Consider the following 24,154-nt stretch of genomic DNA (forward strand, 5'->3'; position numbering starts at 1 on the left):
AAAAAACAGAGTTAATGTTTCGGGTCCAGCGACCCTTCCTCAGAACCGAGGCAGGGTCACTGGACCCGAAACATTAACTCTGTTTTTTCCCTTCACAGCTGCTGCCAGACCTGCTGAGCTTTTCCAGAAAACTTTGTCCTTATTTAGCATGTATGATATGAGAGACAAATAAGATTGATGAAGGCAAGACAGTGGACATTGTCTATATGACCTTCAGAAGGCATTCAACAACGTTCTACATGGTTAGATCACATGGAATCCAAGGAGAGCTAGCCATTTGGGTGCAAAATTGGCTTGAAGGTAGGAGACAGAGGGTGGTGGTGAAGGGTTGTTTTCAGACTGCAGGCCTCTGACAAGCAGTGTCCCGCAAGGATTAGTGCAGAGTTCACTGCTTTTTGTCATTTATATAAATTATTTGAAAGTGAATAAAGGAAAAATAGTTATTAAGTTTGCAGATGACACCCAAAATTGGTGGTGTAGTGGATAGTGAACAACATTATCACAGAGTCCAACAGGACCTTGATCAGGGTGGCATGGTGGCTCAGTGGTTAGCACTGCTGCCACACAGTGCCAGGGAGCCAGATTCAATTCTAGCCTTGGAAGACTGCCTGTGTGGAGTTTGCACATGCTGCCTGTGTCTGCATGGGTTTTTCCAGGTGCTCTGGTTTTCTCCCACAGTCCAAAGATATACAGGTTAGGCAGATCGGCCATCCTAAATTGCCCATAGGGTTTAGGGATATGTAGGTTAGGTGGATTGGCCATGGGATATGCAGGGTTACGGGGATAGGGTGGGAGGTTGAATCTGGCTTGGATGCAATCCAGAGAGTTGGTGTGGACTTGTTGGGCCAAATGGCCTGTTTCCACACTATAGGGATTCGATGGAAGATGGGCCAACAGGCTGAGGAGTGGAGATGGTGTTTAATTAAAATAGATGTGTGGTATTACATTTTGGTAAGGCAAATCAGGGCAGGAGTTAATCACTTAATGGTAGCATCCTGCAGAGTATTGCCGAACAAAGAGACCTTGGGGTGCAGGTTCATATTTCCTTGAAAATGGAGTCACAGATAGACATGGTAGTGAAGGAGGTGTTTGGTACACTTGCCTTTATTGGTCAGTGCATTGAGTCTACGAGTTGGGATGTCATGTTGCAGCTGTGTAGAACATTGGTTGGGCTGCTTTTGGAATACTGCGTTCAATTCTGGGATCCCTGCTATAGAAAAGATAAACTTGAACTTTAAACTTGAAAGTGTTCATAAAAGATTTACAAGGATGTTGCCAGGGTTGGAGGGTTTGAGCTATAAGGAGAGGCTGAATACGTTGGAGCTGTTTTTCCTGGAATGTCAGAGGCTGAGGTGTGACCTTATAGAGCTTTATAAAATCATGAGAGGCATTGTTAGGGTTAATAGCGAAGGTCTTTTTCCAAGGGTAGGGGAGTCCAAAGCTAGAGGGTATACGTTTAAAGTGAGAGGGGAAGGATTTAAATGGGACCCAAATCCAACCTTTTCGAACAGAGCGTGATGCGTGTATGCAATGAGCTGCCGGGGAAGTGGTGGAGGTGAGTGTAATTCCAACATTTGAAAGGCATCTGGTTAGGTAAATGAATAGGAAGGGTTCAGAGGGATTTGGGCTAAATGGTGGCAAATGTAATCAGATTAATTTAGGTTATCTGGTCAGCATGGACAGTTTGGATCAAAGGGTCTGTTTCATGCTGTATGAGAGTATGCATATTTCAAGTGCTGAACAAAATGCAGAGACAATTCAAGGTGTTCAGAGATAGTAGGAACTGCTGATGCTGGAGAATCTGAGATAACAAGGTGTAGAGCTGGATAAACACAGCAGGCCAAGCAGCATCAGAGGAGCAGCAAAGCTGACGTTTCGGGTCTAGACCCTTCTTCAGCAATGGGGGAGGGGAAGGGGATTCTGAAATAAATAGGGAGAAAGGGGGAGGCGGATAGAAGATGGATAAAGGAGAAGATAGGTGGAGAGGAGACAGACAGGTCAAGGAGGCGGGGTTGGAGCCAGTAAAGGTGAGTTAGGGAGGGGAACTATTCTAGTATAGCTGACATCATGAGAAAGGACAAGTACACATCTACAATCTATTGTTGTGCACATTCAATCAAATCTCCATAATATCAAAAAAGCCTTTATATTGCCAAAACATTCAAAAATCAAGCAAGGTTTCCTAGTCAACTCAGCTAGTCAAGGTAGTGAATGTTTAGTAGTGCCAGGTTTGATCAGCAAGCTGTACTTCGTCAGACCAACATGGTAGCACAGATATTACAATTACCTCACTGAGAGAAATTTAGCAGAGTTCAAGCTCCTGCTCTCAGTAATATATGCCGTGTTCAAAATGTGTATATGGTTGTTGAATGGGGAAGGGATCAAGCTTAATTAGTTTCTTGTTTGAGCGATTAGATGAGCGATTAGACAAGGTAAATTCTCTATGCCTGCATCTGGGTCTTTCAATGTATCAAAACTTAAAGGAAGAGAGGAAAGCAGAAAATTTATACAAAAGGGAAGATTAGAAAAGTAATCGTTTAGAAAGGACAATGATCAGGTGGAAATTTAAACAATGTAATTTGGATAGTGAAAGTATCATGAAGATACAAGAAGACCCACCAGAACGAATTTTAGTTAATAAACATCGTACTTAATCATTCAATTAATCTCAATTATTAATTATTTATTTACTTTTGTAATTACATTAATTAATAAGGTTACATGGCAGTCGCATTGTTCAAGACACCATCCTTTTACCTCATGCTCATCAAAGTCTGAGAAGATAGAATCTTCAGTGTTTCTCAAATAAAAATTGGTTTTAAGCAGGCTGAATACAGCTTTTACTGGATGTACAGAATTGACTCTAATGTGGTATCATTATTTTATGTTTGATGGAGTTTGGCAATCTGACAAAAAAGAAATGTCTGTAGGTAATGTTTTGGACTAAGCTTTATTGTTGGAAGAGTGTGGGGGAGACTTTCCTCTGCAGCTGGCTGAAAATTGTCAACCTCTTTCACTGAACAACTTCAACAATTTGCAGTACTCTGCTGCATTTTCTTGAATGACTATTTTTAATAATTTGGGTTTTAATTGGTCCTTGACAAATTCCTTTAACTGGAAAAAAAACAGAAGTGAATGTATTCTCCATCGTTGCATGTGTGATTCAAATAAATAGTAATTCAAACAGGAAAACTTCCTCAGCAACACAGGAACATTGGTTGGGAAAGCCATTTCTGGTATTTCATAATTATATTCCAATTTTCAGTCACACCAAAGAAAAACAATAATAAAAATACAAAATAAAATCTCATTTTATGATGTCTAATGTCACATGGATAAATAGCTGACAGGACACATGATCCTGTAGCATCACGCACATTTGAAATGCAGCTCCCTACAAAGTTTTCTGGTATGTTGGAGACCAGCTAGCTCTAGATATCTGAGTTTTCTCAATCACTGCCTCATTGGAAATTATTCTCCCAGCAAGCTGAAGTGTGAGTTTGGATCCCAAACTCTGAGCAACAACATTGGGGACACTCTCTGTGGCATTATTGATATCGTCTTTGCAGTTAACACTGATACTGCCATGTGCTGGATGATCGGCTTCACATTCATGTTAACCATGATACAATTGGATTATTTTCTTGTCATATATTTGTAGTTTCTGATTAATGAGTATAGGGTTAAAGTACACATTTTCAAGAAAAGTTAATCGAATCACTGTGCTTGTACTGTTAATGTGACCTAAGGGTGAAGTAGAAGGTTTATCCCGTGTTAAGTGGTATACAGCTTCCGTTTTCTTGAGATTAATGATGAAGATGCATCCTTTTGCTGCTGTAGGAACCCGCCTGTGACCAGCGTCATGTCTTCTTGAACAGGCACTTCTAGCATCCTGTTATCCGCAAAGAACAATTTACAGATAAAATTTGTTTTCAATGGTGGTTGAATTCAACATATTCAAATTGAGTAATCAAAAATATGTGTTCTTGATTTGGTTGCATGCAAGTGAATTGAATGTGTCCGTTTGAATTGCCAATTCTGCTGAATGACTTCTATGTCATGAATGAACATGCTATCCAATAAACATCAAAGAAGCTTGAATAATCTTTGCACCCTATTTTGCATTTAAAATGTTAAAATCTCAAAAAAAAAGCATGTTCAGCAGCCTTCTATTGTCAAATTCCACAGAGCGAAACTGTTATCTTCTCCATATATTTTTTCATAAATATGTGCCTGAAATAATGTCATAATATTGTTCAATGTAGAAGATGAGCAAGATAATGAAATTCAATCGTTACAAGAAAAATACACCATAGCTGAGCTTGGATCGTGAATGAATTCGATTAGAATGAATCACGACTTTTGCAGGCCTGCAACGCAGGCTACATAAAGTTACCTTCCAGTCTTAGGGCTTAATTCTGACAGAATTCCACAAACTAGCTTACCACTTTTTGTTAATTTAGACTCATCAAATATCTGTCTCTTTTCCAGAAAGTCAATGGCAATAAATTCCAAAGTACTGACAGTAACAGTAAGACCACAGCCGAAGGCTTCTGAACCAATTGTTGTAGAGTTATCGCATCTTATTAACGTAAGTAATTTTATTATTACATTAAATCACATTTGCATCTACATTATTATTGACCTTTGAAACCAAAGACAGGTAAAGCCCCTATTAAAAAAAAAATTATAAGAACATTTTCAAACATTAAGTAAAGTAATATTAGTAAACTTATTTTAATTATACTGCATTTTGGAATAAGTTTTTTTATTAAAATATAAATATGAAATGTTATGAACCTAAAGGTGAATTTTAAGCACAGAAAAATTGTTCAATAAATTAGTGTAGCTATTTATAAACTAGCTTCAGTAGGCAAACAGGCTTACATTATTTCTACATTGAATGGTTTCATGAATTTATAACTGCTGGCACCACCATAAAACATTAGTAGCAGAAAAGTGTTTCTAATTCTGATGGAGACTTAGCATTACATCCATTGTTTCCAACCAAAGAGCAAGCAGAAAGTACTAGGCTTTATGGTAACATTTTTTGAACAGAAATTAGGGCTATATCACCTTAAGTATTTATCAGGGGAAAAGGAAAAATACACCAAGCTTTATCCTTTTGCCTTCGTAAGGAAGTGCTTGTGTAGATGTTGGGCGAGGAAAGGACTGACATACATACACATATGTGAACACAAGAAATAGGAAAAGAAGTCGGCCATTCAGCAAAATGATGGCAGATCTGTTTGTGTTTCCAATTCCACAATCCCACCTACCCCCCAGTAATCTTTGATTCCCTTGCCTAACAAGAATCTATCTCTAAGTAAAAACCGAAAGAACTGCGGATATTGTAAATCAGGAACAAAAACGAAGTTGCTGGAAAAGCTCAGCAGGTTTGGCAGCGTCTGTGAAGGGAAAAAATGGAGTTAACGTTTCAGGCCCGGTGACACTTCCTCAGAACTAGAATCTATCTCTGCCCAGTAAATACTCAATGACTGCATTTCCATCACCACCTGAGGCAGAGTTCCAAAGCCATACAACCTTCTGAGGAAAAAAAACTCTACATCTCTCTACTAAAAGGATAATGCCTTTTTTGAAAAAACAGGACACCTACTCTGCTCTCACATAGAAAAAGAAATATTGAGGGGAATCTTAAAAGTGAGGTGAGCCATAACACACAACAGGTAGAATTATCCAAGAGGTCCAGCAAGGCCTCTCTTGAGTTGTCACGTGCAATTTGCTGTGCCTTTTATGCAACTGCCAGGCTTCAACGTATTACATTCTCACTAGGCAGTGGTGAGTTGCCTATTAAGGGGGATAATTGCTTGTTAATGACTATCTTAATATCTCACATATCTCGCCTCATTTATTTGCAGCTTCCTATCTTAACAAACACACTAAACAAACTAGATGCTGAGGATTCTTGACATGGAAATCAGAGCAGATACCTAGCGACTTCACCTCATTGCTTCCTGCAAAGAACCTCCATGTTGGACATTAGACACCAACATCCCAGGGCACATTCCATGGGCAACAGCCGCTCGCTGCCTATACTCACAGACATTGGCATCTGACATATAACAGCCTGTAAGAACCCTCCGAGCACATCTGCAGGTTACTTACAGCATGCTTCTGTACTTCAATGCTGCACCTCAGGACACAGTCACATCTATCATTGCAAGGCTGCGGTATGTTCACGCACCCAGCTTATGGACTGGCTAGGCTGCATCTCCAGGCTGTTTGTTTGCTCTCTTAGTGTTAACTCACTTTGAGCCTACCAGGATGCTCACAGGTATTTGCCTTGACTTGACTTTATGCACCTTGTCCCTCAGCCAAGAGATACCACTCTCAGAATACTGTTACAGCCTAGCTGTTTAGCGCAGACACAATTCCAGGAAACTTACCATGGTTGTCAGCAATCCTTGTCAAGTCAAGGAAATTAGCTTTCAGTCAGGGGGTTCTAGCAAAGTAAGTCAAGGACAACCTCCAATACCAGTCCAGAGTCTTGGACATTATCAGTGCAGCATTTCTGCTCATTTTTTTTCTTCTGCAAGACTTCCGAGGTACCTTCAGAACAGCACCTTCTAGGACCAGACATCAATGCAGCAAACAGCATCAGCACGCCAGTCCCCCTGCACAGAGCCTTAGAATGGCAACCAGCTGAGAGGGAACATTGCATCATTCAGCTGCTTGGGCATTCAGAGTCAGGATCCTCTCTCCACAAAGGGTGAGAAACTGAATGTCAGGCAGCTTACCACCTATCTTCACTCTTTCTGCCTGTTACGGCCTGCCTTCCTCTTGGAATGAGAGAAAGGCATGTATTACAAGTGGTTGGCACAGCTGTGACATTCTTTGCACGTGAGGAAGTTCACCAAGCAAATGAATAGGCAGTGCAAAAGGCATGCAGGGTTAGTGGTGTTGGAGGGTGGGAGATAGCAAGTGAGTGAACAAGTTGCAGGCAATAATGAAAGTGGTAGAGCATGAACCATGATGGGAAGTGGCTACAGTTACAGAGATAGAATGAGTATGAGATCCCAGAAAGAAGACGGTGCCACTTATGCTAGCAGTGTGGAAATGGTCATTGATCCTCCTCCTAAATTGCTGAGCATTCTTGCAGACAGCTGAAACTTGGCTGACCCAGTGTTACCCTCTGATCCAGACTGGCATACACTGGTGTTGTGACCTCGTCTGCTATTCCTGGTGAAAGTGAAGTCCTACATGAACACCCATCCATCAGGGCCTCTAGGTCACTGTCCACAGAGTGGAGCACCAATTTTCTCCTCTCTGCCATGACCGCACCAAATGTGAGGAACCCTGCAGCCAACTCCAGACTAACAGTGCTTGTCCAGGTGCTCAACGATCTTTTGTATATTGCGCTAGTCAGAGGATGCCAGTGATTCTATGATATCCTGACAGTGGCGATTGTTCTGGGAACAGTGGGTGGTAGAATGGTGCAAGAACAGTGCAACAGAGGCACCATAGGGTTAGGTAGATAGTCAATGAGGAAGGGTCGCTGGATCCGAAAAGTCAACTCTGATTTCTCACTACAGATGCTGCCAGATTTGCTGAGCTTTTCCAGCAATTTCTGTTTTTGTTTTAGTTATTGAGGTGAGTTTGGTAGGCTATGGTGAGAAAACTCACTGGGCCTCACTGAGAGAAACAATCCATGAACTCTTTGAAATTGGCACATATTTTTAAAAAACCTAAGATTCAGCCCATTCTCTTCACATCCACTTTCTTCAACCAAAATGCCCAAACTCTTCTAAACTATATGGAGACAAGGCTGTTCAATCTATCCTCATAAGACAACCTACTCATTTCAGGTATCAATCCAGTCAACTTCCTCTGAACTGCAACACATGTACATTGTTCCTTAAATAAGGGGACTAAAACGGCACATGGTACTCAGTGCTGTATGTTAATGAAGCATAAGATACTTATATTTATGCTAAATTCCTTTTGAAATAAAGAATTCTCATTAGCCAGAGCATTGACACCCGGGCCAATGACTCTAACTGTAATGCCTGCCCTGCTCTGACCCTATCCACAGGGTGACCTAAAAATCCAGTCCTACATGTCATAGGTATATACAGGGTTATTTTCAATTTAACGATTTTCTCTGAAACCTATATTTCTTTTCTGTGTTTTGTGCCCAGTTGGTATATGACATATAGATTGGAATCTGCTAGGGAAGATTTTCCACTTCTCACTACTTTTTTTAATTCATTCATGGGATGAAGGCTTCATTGGCTGGGCCAGCATTTATTGCTCATCCCTAATTGCCCATATGGCAGTTGTGTGTCAAACACATTGGTGTGGGTCTCAAGTCACTTGTAGGCCAGGCTAGGTAAGGATGGCAGTTTCCTTCCCTAAAGGACATTAGTGAACCAAATGGGTTTTTCCAACAATCTGCGTGGTCATCATTAGACTCTTAATTCCAGATATTTATTGAATTCAAATTCCACCATCTGCCGTAGCAGGATTCGAATCCAGGTCCTCAGAACATTACCTGGGTCTCCGGATTAACATTTCAGCGATAATACCACTAGGTAATTGTCTCCTTCCACACATAAATATTGCAGATTGGCAGGTTATAACCCACAGCCTTTGAATATACATGCACCATTAGTAGAAATTATTCCCTTTTACCTCTGGGGGCTGGATTTGAATGCAGCCCATACTAAAAGTATGAAAGAAAATCATACTTACTGGAAAAACTCAGCAAGCCTGGCAGCATCTGTGGAGAGAAAGCATAGTTAACATTTTAGGTCCACTGACCCTTTCTCAGAACAGTTCTAAAGAAGGATCACTGGACGGGAAACAGTAACTCTGCTGTCTTTCCACAGATGCTGCAAGACCTGTTGAGTTTTTTACAGCAATTTCTGATTTTGTTTCTGACTTTCCTGCATTTGCAGTTCTTTGTATATTTTTCTAAAGTATGAAAGCCTCCTTTCTCTTACAGCTGCAAGGATCTTAAATTAAATGAGGCTTATGGATCAGAATACAAATTTAAAACAGTTACAAATCTACCATGATCTATTTGAATGGCAGAATAGCCTTGAAGGGCTGACTGGCTAATCCTATTTCTATTTCCTTACTTTGGTATCTGTTATTTGTGACACATTGGTATTAAATCTCAATCAAGGGGCTTGATGTGATTGAACATGTTGAATTTGACCACATTGCCAGGACCCTCCTATATGAGTTTGTGTTCTGTACAATATGGGAATAATTGGTGTCAACTCTAAACGAAAATGTTGAAAAATATTTCAATTGTGAACAGTGACATTTCTTTACAAGAGAAAAGCAATGAGCATATGATTTAAGTTAGCTAAAAAGACAACAGATGGTTAAATATTGCATTTAAATGTTTGGCTGTATTGATAATTGTGAACTGTCTAGCTGTGTTGTTTCAACTTATGAAACTAACAGAATCACTCACTTTTATTCCAGGCATTTAGTTTTATGCCACATCCATTTTTCTACATATATTACTACGCTTTGGAATAATATATATTTATACTACATATGTTTTAATTCTGGTTATTACAGGGAACATCTGACTCACACTGTGTTGTTTGGGATGACTCCAAAATGTAAGTGCCAAGAACAGTAATTCCTACCACTTTTCCATGATCTACATACAAATGTTTATTTCACTTACCTATTATTAAGAATGAGATTCTATTTGAAATGCTCATGAAAAATTGCTCGTTGTGATTGATTTCTTTTGGATTATTAGTGACATTGTTTTTGAGTAACTGTGGTTCACAAAGGTTGAGAATAAAAATGAATATGTTCCCAAGTTGCTGAGTATAGACCCAAAAGCTCAACCTCTCATCTTAAAAGAACCCCTTTTCCCCAGAATCAGCCAAATGAACTTTCTCTGAACTGCTTCCAATGCATGTATATCCCTGATCAAGTAGGGAGACCAAAACTGTATGTGTACTGCAGGTGCAGTTGATATAGGGGTACATGGGTTTGCATATAGGGTCTAAGGTCACAAGAGGAGTATGTGGTGATGAAGGATTTGTGAAGAAGTGAAAGCTGAGGAGTATTTTCCCTGTAATTTTTGGGCATAGTGCTGGAGACTTGAGCAGGCTTTTTGCCATGTCCTCTTTGACGACTAGAAACTTCCTCAGTTCTTCACAAATCATGCAGGTCAAATTGCAATCTACCCCAGGACTCCAAGCCCCACCTCCACCAACTCCCAGACTGAGAATGGAGAGTGGGGGTAGCCATTTTAAAGGTTGTTTCCCAGATCTTTTTTCCCACCTTTATGCATCAGTTGTGGAAACAAAGTCAGTGCCTTTGTATCCTCCTCAAAACTTGCTTATATAACTATCCTTCTATCATCTGCAGTTTTGGCTACCAAATAGTTTGTTCCTCCACTCCAGGTCATTAATGTAGATTGTAAACTGGAGATAGGTGAAAAACATGCTGGGGTCAGGGTTGGGAGAAGACCTTAAAAGGGACCAGTGCTGAACCTAGATGACAGATAAAAAAATATATTTCTCCTCTTCTACTACCCAACTTGAAAAATGAAAGCTGCCTCTTGGTATCAGCATCTGCCCACACCTGGAAAAATGCACAATGGTGGGAAAAACGTCCTTAAGTAGTTATAATTTGGTGCAGCCACAATTGGCTGAATGGCTTCTTCTGTACCATAACACTGTGATTCTGTAATTGGCCATTTAAAGGTCTCGATATACTCACAAATGAGAAGACTTTCCACTGCCTCCTCCAATATATATAAATTTGACGTAATGTGGGTGCATAAGCTTTTGAAAAAGCACCAAGGCATTGCAACCAATTTGATAATCCACCCATGTGCCAACCCACCACCAAGGAATTGTTAAATTCAGCCTTTGATTGCTGGAGAGTGCCAGCGAATATGACTGGCAGAGCTAATTCTGAACAATCTTGTTCTGCTCAGCTGATGTCTACAATCATCAAGTCATATAATCAGCATATTCAAAGAAGTAAGTTCCAAAATGAGCTAAATTTCATGGTGTCTATAACACATTTAATTTAATTGACATTTTTTTTGACACAGTAAGTGCAACATTTTTAATTGTTTTGTTTTTACTCTTTGTTATATTATTAAATCTATGAAATGATGGAAATAAAGTCACCCTTCACAATATAATTTAAATACAAATTAACAATGAATAAGAAAGGAAAATCACATAAATGTACAGAATGCACCACAATTCAGAATCCCTACAGTGTGAAAGCAGACCATTTGCCCATCGAGTCCATACCGACCTTCCAAAAAAGCATCCCACCCAGACCCAGCCTCTTACCGTTCCCCATAACCCTGCATTTCCAATGGCTGATCTACCTAACCTGCACATCCCTGGACACTATGGGTAATTTAGCATGGCTAATCCACTTAATCTTCTTATCTTTGGACTGTGGGAGGAAACCCGGCGGAAACCCATAAAGACACAGGGAGAATGTGCAAACTCTATACAGGCACCCAAAAGTGGAATTGTTCCCATTTCCCCGGCACTGTGAGGCAGCAGTGCTAACCACCATGCTGCCCACTGCTATGAAGGATTAAACTTTGGCCAATTAATGTACTGTTTGATCAAAGGTATAATTAATGTATTGTTTTATAGGTCAGTTTTTGAAATCATTCAGAAATTTTTTGTTAATTACAATAAATGCAAGAATAGTGTATCATTCATTTCAGTATGTAATTAAAAAGCATAGGGAGTTTTCTTTAAATATTAGAAAGGGATTAGAGGCTTACTGGTTCCTAGCCATCAGTTATATACCCCTGCTTGGCCACTCTCTGAAGTTGGATCACACCATTTGCAACGTCCATCTATTATTTGACTCCAAGTCAAACTTGCAAACCAATCCCTGAGGTTGAGAGCTGAAGGGATAGCATGTCCCTGGAGGTGATTACCCTGCACCTTAAGGCTATGAATGTAGAGGATGAAAGGGTGACCACCAGACAGTTGTTGAAGAACTGGTAAGTAATGCAGAAGTCCGTTAAATTAATGTCACTCTTTAATAAATATTTAGTTCTGTGGAATTCAGGCAGAACCAAGCCAATGACATCATATCTGACTCAGCTGTTTATTGGTGGGGGGAGGATTGGGTGGAAGTTTAGGGAAGCAATACTATTAGGGGATTCTGACAGATGGGCCTTTTTTCAAGTGCAGCGGTTGCCTCCCTCCTGCCAAGGTCCACAATATCGCTGAGTGGCTGCACTCATTCTGAGATGAAAGGTGGATTGTCAACAGTTGAACTTTGTATTGGGATAAATGATGCAGATAAAAAGAATGTAGTGACCTAGCATACAGACTAAGAGCAAGATCTCAAAATTATTAATTTTCAGATTATTCCAGGTCCCAATCTTTTGGAAATATAAAAATAGGAGGATAGTTCAGGTTAATGCTTCACTGGAGAGATTTTGCAAGAGGGCTTTTGATTCTCGTAATGTTTTGCTACAAATTCTAGTGGAACTGGGATGCATATAGATTAGATAGGTTGCACCTCAGTAGTGATGGGATCAGTGTCCTGGTGGATGGTTTGGTAGCGCATTTGGGAAGGGTTTAGCCTAATTTGGCAAGGCATTGGAAATGAAGATGTAGCATTCGACAGGAGAACAAGGTACATAAAGGCTTGGAAGAAACAGATAGTATCAGAATAGAAAATAATAATGGGCACAATCTTACTGGCTAATTGCCAGTTTCACCTAGTTTCATAGAATCATAGAATCCCTACAGTATGGAAACAGGCCATTTGGCCCAACAAGTCCACACTGCCCCTCTGAAGAGCATCCCACCCAGACCCTTCCTCTACCTCTGTCCAGACCCTTCCTCTACCTCTGTATTTCCCATGTCTAACCCACCTAACCTAAACATCCCTGGGCACAATGGGCAATTTAGCATAGCCGATCCACCTGCCCTGCACATCTTTGGACTGTGGGAGGAGACTGGAGCACCCAGAGGAAACCCACAAAGACACGGGGAGAATGTGCAAACTCCACACACACAGTTGCCCGAGGTTGGAATTGAATCCAAGTCCCTGGCACTGTGAGGCAGCAGTGCTAACCACTGAGCCCCAATGCCGCCCCTTTTCACAGAGGTATTTTCCCTGTAAACCCAGTGAGATGTCTTGCTGTATCTTACCAGACTCGTCTGATTAACTACCTCCGCCACCCCTATAATGCCCCTCTTGCCCATTTCAAGCCCTATTCCACCACTTGCCATACTTGGAACAACTCACCACTGCTGGGATATCCCAGAATGGCCTAGGATCCCTGACACTGGTGCCATCTATAAAATGCTGTTGTGCACATGGATAAGCAATGTCAGTTGCCTTGCACAATTTCTGATAATAGTCCTGGACATGACAGACAGAGGAACAAATGCGCAAGGCTTCACCAAAATTCTCATGTGATTCTACCGTATTTCCTGCCATTGCCCACCTTATTCAGGTCTGTATAATTCTTAAGAACATAAGAAACAGGAGCAGGAGTAGGCCATCTGGCTCCTCAAGCCTGCTTCACCATTCACTAATGTTATGGCTGATCTTTTTTGTGGACTGAACTCCGCTTTCCCATCTGCTCACCATAACTATTAATTCCTTTACTTTCAAAAATCTGCCTTTGTCTTTAAAACATGCAATGAGGTACCCTCAACTGCTTCACCAGGCAGGGAATTCCACATTCACAACCCTATAGGACAAGAAGTTCCTTCTCAGCCCCATTTTAAATCTGCTCCCCCTTACTAACTAGTTCTAGTTTCACCTGACAGTGAAAACAACCTCCCTTCTTATATCTTGTCTATTCCGTTCATAATTTTACACGTTTCTATAAGATCGCCCCTCATTCTTCTAAATTCCAGTGAGTATCTTTATAAGCCAACCCTTTGAACTGCAGACCATTCTATTTTATCACCCTATAATCTTTGCATGGTGTGATCTGCCTGTACTGCACACAAAAAAAAAATTTTGCTGTACCTAGGTACATGTGACAATAATAATAAATCAAATCAAATCATAATCAAATCAACCTAGTGAACCTCCTCTGCACCCCCTCCAGTGCCCATACATCCTTTCTCAAGTAAGGAGACCAAAACCTTACAAGGTGCTTCAAGTGTGGCCCCATGAGCGCCAATACATTTGCAGCATAACCTCCCTGTTTTTAAACTCCATCCCTCAAACAATAAAGGACAATGTTCCATTTGCCTTCTTAATTACCTGCTGCACCCACAAACCAACCTTTTGTGATTCATGCAGGAGGATATCCAGGTTCTTCTGCACAGCAGCATGCTGCAATTTTTCACCATTTAAATAATAGTCCATTTTGCTGTTATTCTTACCAAAATGGATGACCTCACATTTACCAACATTGTACTCCATTTGCCAGACCCTTGCCCACTCACTTAACCTATCTATATCTCTCTGCAGACTTTCAGAGTCCTCTGCACACTTTGCTCTACCATTTGTCTTAGTGTCATCTACGAACTTTGGCACACTACACTTGGTGCCCAAATCCAGATCACCTATATAAGATGTAATTCTTATAAGATTCTGCCCAATAAGGCAATTGGTAAGATCAGACTAACAGTAAATACAACAAAACTTAATTCAGCTTCACTGTACATATACATAAACATATGAAGGGTGGTAAATAAGGGTAGTGAGTTCATGAGCAAATAGCCACATGAGAATATATTGTGGAAATGGAGAGCTGGTTTAAAAGGACTGGACTGGGTACTAAATATTCCTGGATGCAAATTGGTCAGGAAAGATCGGGATTGATGGAGAGTTGGCAATATTAATTAAGGAGAATATTACAATGCTAGGTGAAGAGGATGTTGTAAATGGGTCAAATGTGGAATCTGTTATTAAGAGTTAATAACAATAGAGTTATGATCATAGTGCTGGACTTATTCTATAAGCTACCAACTAACTGAAAAAGAATATAGAAAAACATAACTGCAAGAAATTTATAGAATCAAGTGCATCAAGTATTAATAAGGGAACATCAGAAGACAGTAAGTTTTATGTGAACAGTGGTAGAAGATGAAGAGGAATTTAGAATAAAGTCAGTTAACTGTGGGAGGTCTAATTTTGGTAGATTGAGAATGGACCTGTCCTGGCTAAAGTGGAATAAAAGATCGGCAAACAAAACTGCAAGAGAGTGATGCACTGTCTTCAAAATGAAGATGCTTTAGACACAGTTGATGTGCATTTCCATGAAGGGAAAAGGTAAGGCAGTGGCCTAGCAGTATTATTGCTAGACTGTTAATCCAGAAACTCACCTAATGTTCTAGGGACATGGGTTCAAATCCTGCCATGACAGGTGGTGGAATTTGAATTCAATAAAAATCTGGAGTCAAGATTCTAATGATGACCGTGAAGCCATTGTCGATTTTTGGAAAAACCCATCTGGTTCACTAATATCCTTTAGGGAAAGGAATCTGTCATTCTTAACTGGTCTAGCCGACATGTGACTTCAGTCTCACAGCAATGTGGTTGACTCTTAACTGCCTTTGGGTATTTTGGAATGGCAATACAATACATGCTGGCCAAGCAGAGACACCCATATCCCGTGAATGAAAAATGGCAAACAAAATGGATGAGTAAAGAGAGTACTATGAAGCAGAAGAGGGGAAAATGCCAGGTTAATAATAGAATTGAGAATCAGGTTGAATAGAATGAAAATTTAAGAGAGAAAGTGAAAAATGTCAGTAAGAGAGGCAAAGAGGGAATACAAGAAGAGAATGGTAACTAGCAATAATTTATTGTGATATTTTCACCATCACTAAGATCACCTACTTATCTTTCTGTTGTGTGCCCTATTTACATATCTGTCTCAGTTCTTTTTCTCTGAAAACCTCATCCATGCTTCTGTTACCTCCGGACTCAACTGTTCCATGCTATCCTGGCTGACCCACCATCTTCCATCCTCCATATACTTTCAGTTCATCCACAAACTTCAGTGTAGCCACACTGGTACAAAGTCCTGTTCACCAATCATTCCTGTGCTTGCCAATCGACTCTGGTTCCTGGTTCAACGATGCCTGAGATTTACAGTTCTCATGTTTTGTTCAAATCCCTCCTCAGCCTCATTCCTCTCTATCTCCGTAACCTCCTTCAGTCCTGCTTTCCTCAGAGACCTCTGTTCATCCAGTCTGGCCTCTGGATTTCTGATCTGTCCTCAGCTATCTAGTTGTACATTCTGAAATATCCTCTCTCAACCTCTTTGCACCGTTTTCTCTTTATTCCTTTAAAATATTCCTTAAAACTTTTTTTATTGTTATGTGTTAAAGTTTCATTGTAATGGCCCTGTGAAATGCCATTTGACTAATCTAAAATTTATTGCTGCAATTAGTTGTTCTTCAAGTATTTTTAATCATTCCTGATCTGTAACTTTTCAGCTTCTAGTGGAGTTTATTAACACCAATTGAGATGTTGATATAACTTGAATATAACAATTAAATTGAATTTGATCATGTTAAGAAATGAATAGGATTTCTGCTTTAGACAATATTTAGACAATACCATCAGTGGGCTTGTTGCCAACAGGAATCTTCTCCTATGGAGAACATATTGCCTACCCATAACCTTCACTAGGTATGTCCAGTCTAGAGAGCTGTGTTTTGAAATGTTTGTGGTGGAACTGCTTACTGTCATAGAATTACAGAAATGTTATAGCACAGAGGGACATCAATCAGTCCTTCCTGTCAGTACCATCTCTCCAAATGAGCATCTCATATTGTGCCATTCTCCAGCCTTCTCCCTTTAGCCATTCACACTGTTCTTTTACAAATAACCATTTGAATGCCTCAAGTGAACCTGCCTGCAGCATACTCCCAAACATTCCAGACCCTAACCACTCTCTGTGTGAAAATGTTTATCCTCATGTCAGGTTTGCTTCAATTACCAATTCCTTTAAATCTCTCATTATTAATCCTTTCACGACTGGGAACACTTGATCCCCATCAATTCCATCCAGACTATTCATGAGTTTGAATACTTTAACCAGATCTCCTCTCAGTCTTCTTACCTCCAACGAGAAAAATAGCCCTCACTTCTCCAATTTAACTGCTTTGAATATATGATAACTGAAATCCTTCGTTCTGAAACCTCGCATAGACCTCTTTTATACTTTGTTCAATGTCTTCACATCCTTCCAAAAGAACAGTACCGAGAACTTGACACAGCACTCCATCTGAGACTAAACTAGTGTCTTATATGAGTTCAACATACCCTTCCTGCTCTTATACTCTTTGGCCATTTTAATAATCCCTAGGATACCATTTGCTCCATTAAGTACTCTCTCAACTTGTTCTGCCAACTTTAATGACTTATGCACACATTCATCTAGTTGTCTCTACTCCTGCACCCCCAGCTAGAGTTGTACCCTTCATTTTATACTATGTCTTCATGTACTTCTGACCAAAATGTATCACCTCATTTTTCCACATTGAACTTCATCTGACACTTACTTGCCCATTGCACCAACATGCATTTGTCCTTTTAAAGTTTTTCACTATCTTCCTCACAAATTAGAATGCTTTCACATACATCTACAAATTTTGAAATTGTGCCCTGTACACCAAGGTCTAGTTTATTAATATACATCAGGAAAAGCAACAGTCTCAATACTGACCCCAAGGCAATTCCACTACAAATCTTCCCGTAGCTGAAAAAAAGATTAACTATTACTCCCTATTTCCTGCCACTCAAACAATTTTTATCCATGTATTTACTGTTTTATTTTCATGAGGTCTACGTTTGCTCATAGGTCTGTTGTGTGGCACTGTATAAAATGATGTACACCACATCAACAGCAATGTCCTGACCAATATTATCAGTTAACGCATCTTAACTCTCTAATAAGTTAGTTAAACGTGACTTTCCTTCAATAAATTCATTCAGGTTTCCTCAATTAATCTGCATCTGTCCATTTGACTGTTAATTTGGTCCCAAATTGTTGTTTTTGGAAGTTTCATGACCATCAAAGTTAAACTGACTAGTTGTAATTGCTTGACTTATCCTTTTTTGAACAAGGGTATAATTGATTCCAATTCTCCAGTCTTCTGCTTGTAAAAGAAGTCTGAAAGATTATTACCCATACCTCTGCAATTTCAGTTTCCATTGTTCTCCTTATCCTTAGCTGCATGTCAATCAATCCCACTGCCTCGTCAACTTTAAGTACAGGCAGCCTACCCAATACCTTCTGTTTAACAATTTAAAACCACTTCAGCAAATGAATTTCCTCCTTTTTCACCATTCATTGTGTAGCATCATCTTCCTTAGTACAGACACGTGCAAAGTATTCATTTTGTACTTAAATCATGAATAGATTCTTTGTTTGATTCCTAATTGGTTCCACTCCTCCTTTTATCACCCTTTTACTATATATATTCCTGAAGAAGAGAATGGAATTTCCTTTCATATTCGCTGCCAGTCTATTTTCATACTGTCATAAGCACACTTCTTCTGTCATAATTTTTCATCATCCAGGGGGCTCAGGATTTGTTTGCCATACATTTACATTTCAAGGGAGTATACCTTGGCTGCCCAAACAATCTCTTCTTTAAAAGTCACGGAGTCACAGAGATGTACAGCACAGAAACAGCCCCTTCAGTCCAACTTGTTCATGCCAATCAGATATCCTAAATATATCGAGTTCCATTTGCCAGCATTTGGCCCATATCCCTCTAAACCCTTCCTATTCATATACCCATCCAGATTCCTTTTAAATGTTGTAATTGTACCAGCCTCCACCACTTCCTCTGGCAGCTCATTCCGTACACGCACCACCCTCTGTGGGAAAATGTTGCCCCCTAGGTCCCTTTTAAATCTTTCCCCTCTCACCTTGAACCTATGCCCTCTAGTTTTGGACTCCCCTATCCCAGGGAAAATACCTTGTCTATTTACTCTATCCATGTCTCTCGTGATTTTATAAACCTCCATAAGGTCACCCCTCAGCCTCTGATGTTCCAGGGAATAAAGCCCCAGCCTATTCAGCCTCTCCCTATAGCTCAAACCCTCCACGCTGGCAACATTCTTTCAAATCTTTTCTGAACCCTTTCAAGTTTCACAAAATCAAAAGGATTCATAGCCACATCACGGACACTTGACCAGCAGTTTCTCTTGGCCATGTATTTGTGATAAGCTTGACCTGCCTTCAGTATGAGCTTACCAACATGACCACCATCAGCAACAACACTAACAAACAAGTTTCTAAGACCCTGATGGCAATTTGACATGACTTTTCTTAGCACTATCTTAGAGAAATACAACTGGAAGAACATATTGTTCTCCTTCTTTAAATGTCTGTTTGAAAAATAACAATTATCCAAGTTTGTCTTCAATTCTATAACATGGAGTTGTTTGGAAGGAGAAGAAATTATTCTGTCAAGGGATTAATTTAGGGAAACATGGACTATTGACATTCAGTTTCTATCATTCAATTTAAAAGACCAAGACCTTCCTGGACTAAAGTGATTTTTAAAGAGGCGACAATTACTGACTTAAAATGGCTACCATGATCACCTGACCACAAATTGAGGCAAGTCCCAGGGAATCCATCGGGAACACTCAATCACGACCATGGATTAAAAGTCCAGATCGCCTCTGGACATATTTAATGCTTAATTCCATCATGTGGTTTTTTTTTCAAAAGAGGACTGCTACAGCCAAAAAAAAACTGCAGAAATAACTTCATGGACCCACAGAACGTCACACCTGTACAGACTTAAAGAAACTTCTGATGGAAATAGCAAAAAGGAAGAGAAACTAAGAAGCCAACTACTCAACACCCTCTTAGCAGGAAGCTATCTCCTGCAGGCATGATTGAATGTTATCCTTGCAGCGATATACAAACTGGGGTTTAAAAGCTAGCTTCAAGCTTGGTCTGTGTGTGCCAGTGGCTGATATCTTAGTATGTGGGCTAGTGTGCTATGAAGCCCATAGCTTGAGAACAGCCATTAAACACTGCTGCATTTCAGGTAAAGAAAGTTAAAAGACGGTCTCTCACCCTGAGAGCTGCCAGCCAACCACAGCTGAAAGGAATTATGATCAACCTGCAAAGTCAAGAATCTGGAAATATACTATTCAACCAATGTCAATGGCAGTGGTAACACCTACTGTAATGGCTGCAATGATCCATTGTCAACTACCATTTTTCCTGCCAATCTTTCACGCCAATTTATTCAACCCAGATCTCCTCTTTTCTCACTAAAATTGGTTTTCTCACAATTATTTATTCTTATTCTGGAGTTTTATAATCTTTTACCATAGTCACTTGGGATAGCGTGATCCAATCTGGATGGGTATATGAATAGGAAGGGTTAAGAGGGATATGGGCCAAATGCTGGCAAATTGAACTTTGTCAAATTGGGATGCCTGGTGGGCACAGATGAGTTGTCCTGAAATGTCTGTTTCCATGATGTATGACTCTATGTTCTCCTCCTGACGCTTGATCTGCATGACCCATCTCATTTCCAAATTTCAGGTTGAATAGTGCTTCCTTTCTTGAACTAAATATGTACTGCTTTGGAAAACTCTCCTCAACACACTCTGGGGAGTTCTTTCCCCTCTCTGCACATGACTGTGCCACTATCCAAGTCTCTATTCATATAATTGGGTAGTGAAGAAGGCGTTTGGTATGTTTGCCTTTATTATTCAGTGCACTGAGTATAGGAGCTGGGAGGACATGTTGCGGCTGTACAGGACGTTGGTTAGGCCACTTGTGGAATACTCTGTTCAGTTCTGGTTTTCTTGTGATAGAAAAGATGTTGTTAAACTTGAAAGGGTTCAGAAAATACTTACAAGGATGTTACCAGGTTTGGAGAGTTTGAGCTTTCGGGAAAGGCTAAATACATTGGAGTTGTTTTTCCTGGAACATCGGAGGTTGAGCTGTGACCTTACAGAGTTTTATAAAACCATGAGAGGCATGGATATGGTGAATAGCCAAGGTCTTTTCCCCGGGAATGGGGAGTCCAAAACTAGAGAGCATAGATTTAATGTGAGAGGGGAAAGATTTAAAAGGGACCTATGAGGCAACTTTTTCACGCAGAGTGTGGTATATGTATGGAATGAGCTGTCAGAGGAAGTGGTGGAGGCTGGTATAATTACAACATTTAAAAGGCATCTGGATGGGTATATAAATAGGAAGGGATTAGAGGGATATGGGCCAAATGCAGGCAAATGGGGCTAGATTACTTTAGGATATCTGGTCAGCATGGACGAATTAGACCAAAGGGTCTGTTTCTATGCTGCACATCTCTCTGACTCTGACTCTAATTATTATTATTATTACCAACTCATTATTAACAACTCTATAATTTTTACATTTCTGTCACTTTTTTACAAATTTGTTCCTCTCTATCTTTCCCATTTGTCAATGGCCTTTGGACTACATCAAGTAATGTACATTCACCTTTTTTGTTCTTTAGATCTAGGCAAATCAATTTTGTTCTTGACTCCTCAGAGATATCCTCTTTTTTCAGCACTGCAAAGTTCTCATTAATTAACACAGCCACCCTGTTTTTGTCCTTTGCTATCATTCATGAAAAGAAATATATCCACGAATATTTAACAGTCAAAGAAAAGCAAAGCACTGGAGATGCTAGAAATCTGAAATAAAAACGGAAAATGCTGAAGAAACTCAGCAGGTCTGGTGGCCTCTGTGGAGAAAGCCACAATGTTAACAGTTAAAGGCCAGTATGATTTCTTCAGAACTCATACTGAAAACATTGTTTTTGTTCCACTTTCCACAGATGCTGCCAGATCTGAAGAGTTTCCCCAGCATTTTCCGTTTATATTTAACAACTCATTGTGTTTATCCTTTAGCCAGGTTTCTGTTGGAGAAAGAGGATATAGTCATAGATTCATAGAGTTATACAACATGGAAGCAGACCCTTCGGTCCAAATAGTCCCGGCGACCATATTCTCAAAGTAAATTGGTCCTGCTTGCCTGCAATAACAAGGTGTAGAGCTGGATGAACACAGCAGGCCAAGCAGCATCAGAGGAGCAGGAAAGCTGACGTTTCGGTCCTAGACCCTTCTTCAGAAAATTCTGCTTGCCTGGGTTTGACTCATATCCCTCCAAACCTTTCCTATTCACGTACTTATGCAAATATTGTAACAGTAGCTGCACCCACCACTTTCTTGGCAGTTCATTTCACACATGAACCACTCCCTGTTTTAAAAAGAAAAGTTGACCCTCCTGTTCTTTTTAAAACTTTCTCCTCTCACCTTAAAAATATGCCATCTAGTTTTGAAGTCCCTACCCTAGAGAAAAGACCCTTGCTATTCACCTTATTTCTGCCTGTCATGATTTTATAAACATCTATAAGGTCACCCCTCAACCTCCAATGAAAAAAGTCCCAGCCTATTCAGCCTATTTTCATAACTCAAACCCTCCATTCCCAGCAACATCCTTGTAAATCTTTTCTGAATCCTCTCCAATTTAATAATAGTCTTCCTATGGCATGGCGACCAGAACCGCACACAATATTCTAGAAGAGGCCTCACCAATGTGCTATAATCTGAACATGACTTCCCAACTCCAATACTCAAACGTCTGAGCAATGAAGGCAAGCGTGATAAATGTTTTCTTGACCACCTCGTCTACCTGTGACACAAATTTCAAAGAATTATCTACCTGAACCCCTCGATCTCTCTGTTCTACAACACTACCCAGGGCCCTACCATTAATTGTATAAGTCCTGCCCTTTTATGTTTTACCAAAATGCAATACCTTGCATTTATTCAAATTAAACTCCATCCGCCACACCTCAGCCCCTTGGTCCAATTGAGAGTTATAACAGCTGTGGCAAAGATCAACCTATCACTGTAACTCTAAATTTGTAGTACAAATTAATACTCTGTAGTCTGCATTACTTGTAGCAATCTTGAGGTTAATGTGAAAATATGCATTTCATATGTTCATGGCTCAGTATGTTGAATTTCCCTATCTCTGTTGAATTTCTATATCACTAGCTGGTGAAATCATTTCTTGATAAAATTTGGTATTTTTGTTTGTGCTGTAGTGAGAAAGATATAACAGTTCAATTGCACAAATCATGTGCTATTCACCTCAACATGTGATATGCTCCCGTGGTCAATATTCATCCAGAAGGTGCTAAGTCATGAACTTCTCAATTGTCTAATAACTGGCTCATTACTATCTGCTTGAGAGTTGGTAAGCAGGGATCCTTTGGATGACATGCTAAGGATTGAAAGCCTTGAATTGAATGAACACTTTAGCAAACCCGAGGACCATGACTTACCTGGCAAGCTTAGGAGCCTCATTCACTACATCTCCTCTCACCTACCTTCCGGCAAGAATGTGATCCCCTACTCCCAATTCCTCTGCCTCCACCGCATCTGCTCCCAAGATGAGGCGTTCCACTCCCGAATATCCCAGATGTCCTCGTATTTCAAGGACTGCAACTGTCCCCCTTCTGTGGTCGAAAACTCTCTCGACCGGATCTCTCACGTTTCCCGCACCTCTGCCCTCACAACCCCTCCCCGCAACAAAAACAAGGACAGAATCCCTCTTGTCCTCACGTATCACCCCACTAACCTCCGGATTCAACGCATCGTTCTCCGCCACTTCTGCCACCTGCAATCTGACCTCACACCAAAGGATATATTTCCGTCCCCACCCCATATGCCTTCCGTAGGGACCGTTCTGTCCGTGACTCCCTCGTCTGTTCCACACTCCCCACTAGCCACACCAACCCCGGTACCTTTCCCTGCAACCGAAGGAAGTACTTCACTTGCCCCTACACCTCCCCCATTTCTGGACAAGGGTCCGATCCGAAACGTCAGCTTTCCTGCTCCTCTGATGCTGCCTGGCCTGCTGTGTTCTTGCAGCTCCACACTGTCTTATCTCTGACTCCAGCATCAGCAGCTGATACTATCCCATTCAATAATAACTCAGTGATCCTAAAACCCAGTAATCTTTCGTCTGATCACCAAGTCAAATACAGGTCTTTTTTCATTCATTGAGTGATGCTAGAGCTACATTCATTCAGGCAAATGGGAGATATTCCATCCCACTCTTGACTTGTACCCTAAAGTAGCTTAACAAGCTTTAGGGACTCAGGAAGTGAATTACAGATGACTGGTTTCCTAGCTTCTGAGCTGTTCTTGTCGCCAC

The 24,154-nt window shown here is 40.4% G+C and overlaps 1 protein-coding gene across 1 annotated transcript in view; it reads left to right on the forward strand.

Annotated features, from left to right (window-relative positions):
* adgrb2 (adhesion G protein-coupled receptor B2) overlaps window positions 1-24,154 on the forward strand; it is a 683,435-nt gene that overhangs the window by 450,285 nt on the left and 208,996 nt on the right. The window contains exons 16-17 of the mRNA XM_048613298.1: window positions 4,492-4,591; window positions 9,556-9,599. Of these exons, the coding sequence (XP_048469255.1) occupies window positions 4,492-4,591; window positions 9,556-9,599 (144 nt within the window). The remainder of the gene's footprint in view (window positions 1-4,491; window positions 4,592-9,555; window positions 9,600-24,154) is intronic.

This window comes from Rhincodon typus, chromosome 27 (genome assembly GCF_021869965.1).
Source record: "Rhincodon typus isolate 14 chromosome 27, sRhiTyp1.1, whole genome shotgun sequence".
Classification (NCBI taxonomy): domain Eukaryota; kingdom Metazoa; phylum Chordata; class Chondrichthyes; order Orectolobiformes; family Rhincodontidae; genus Rhincodon; species Rhincodon typus.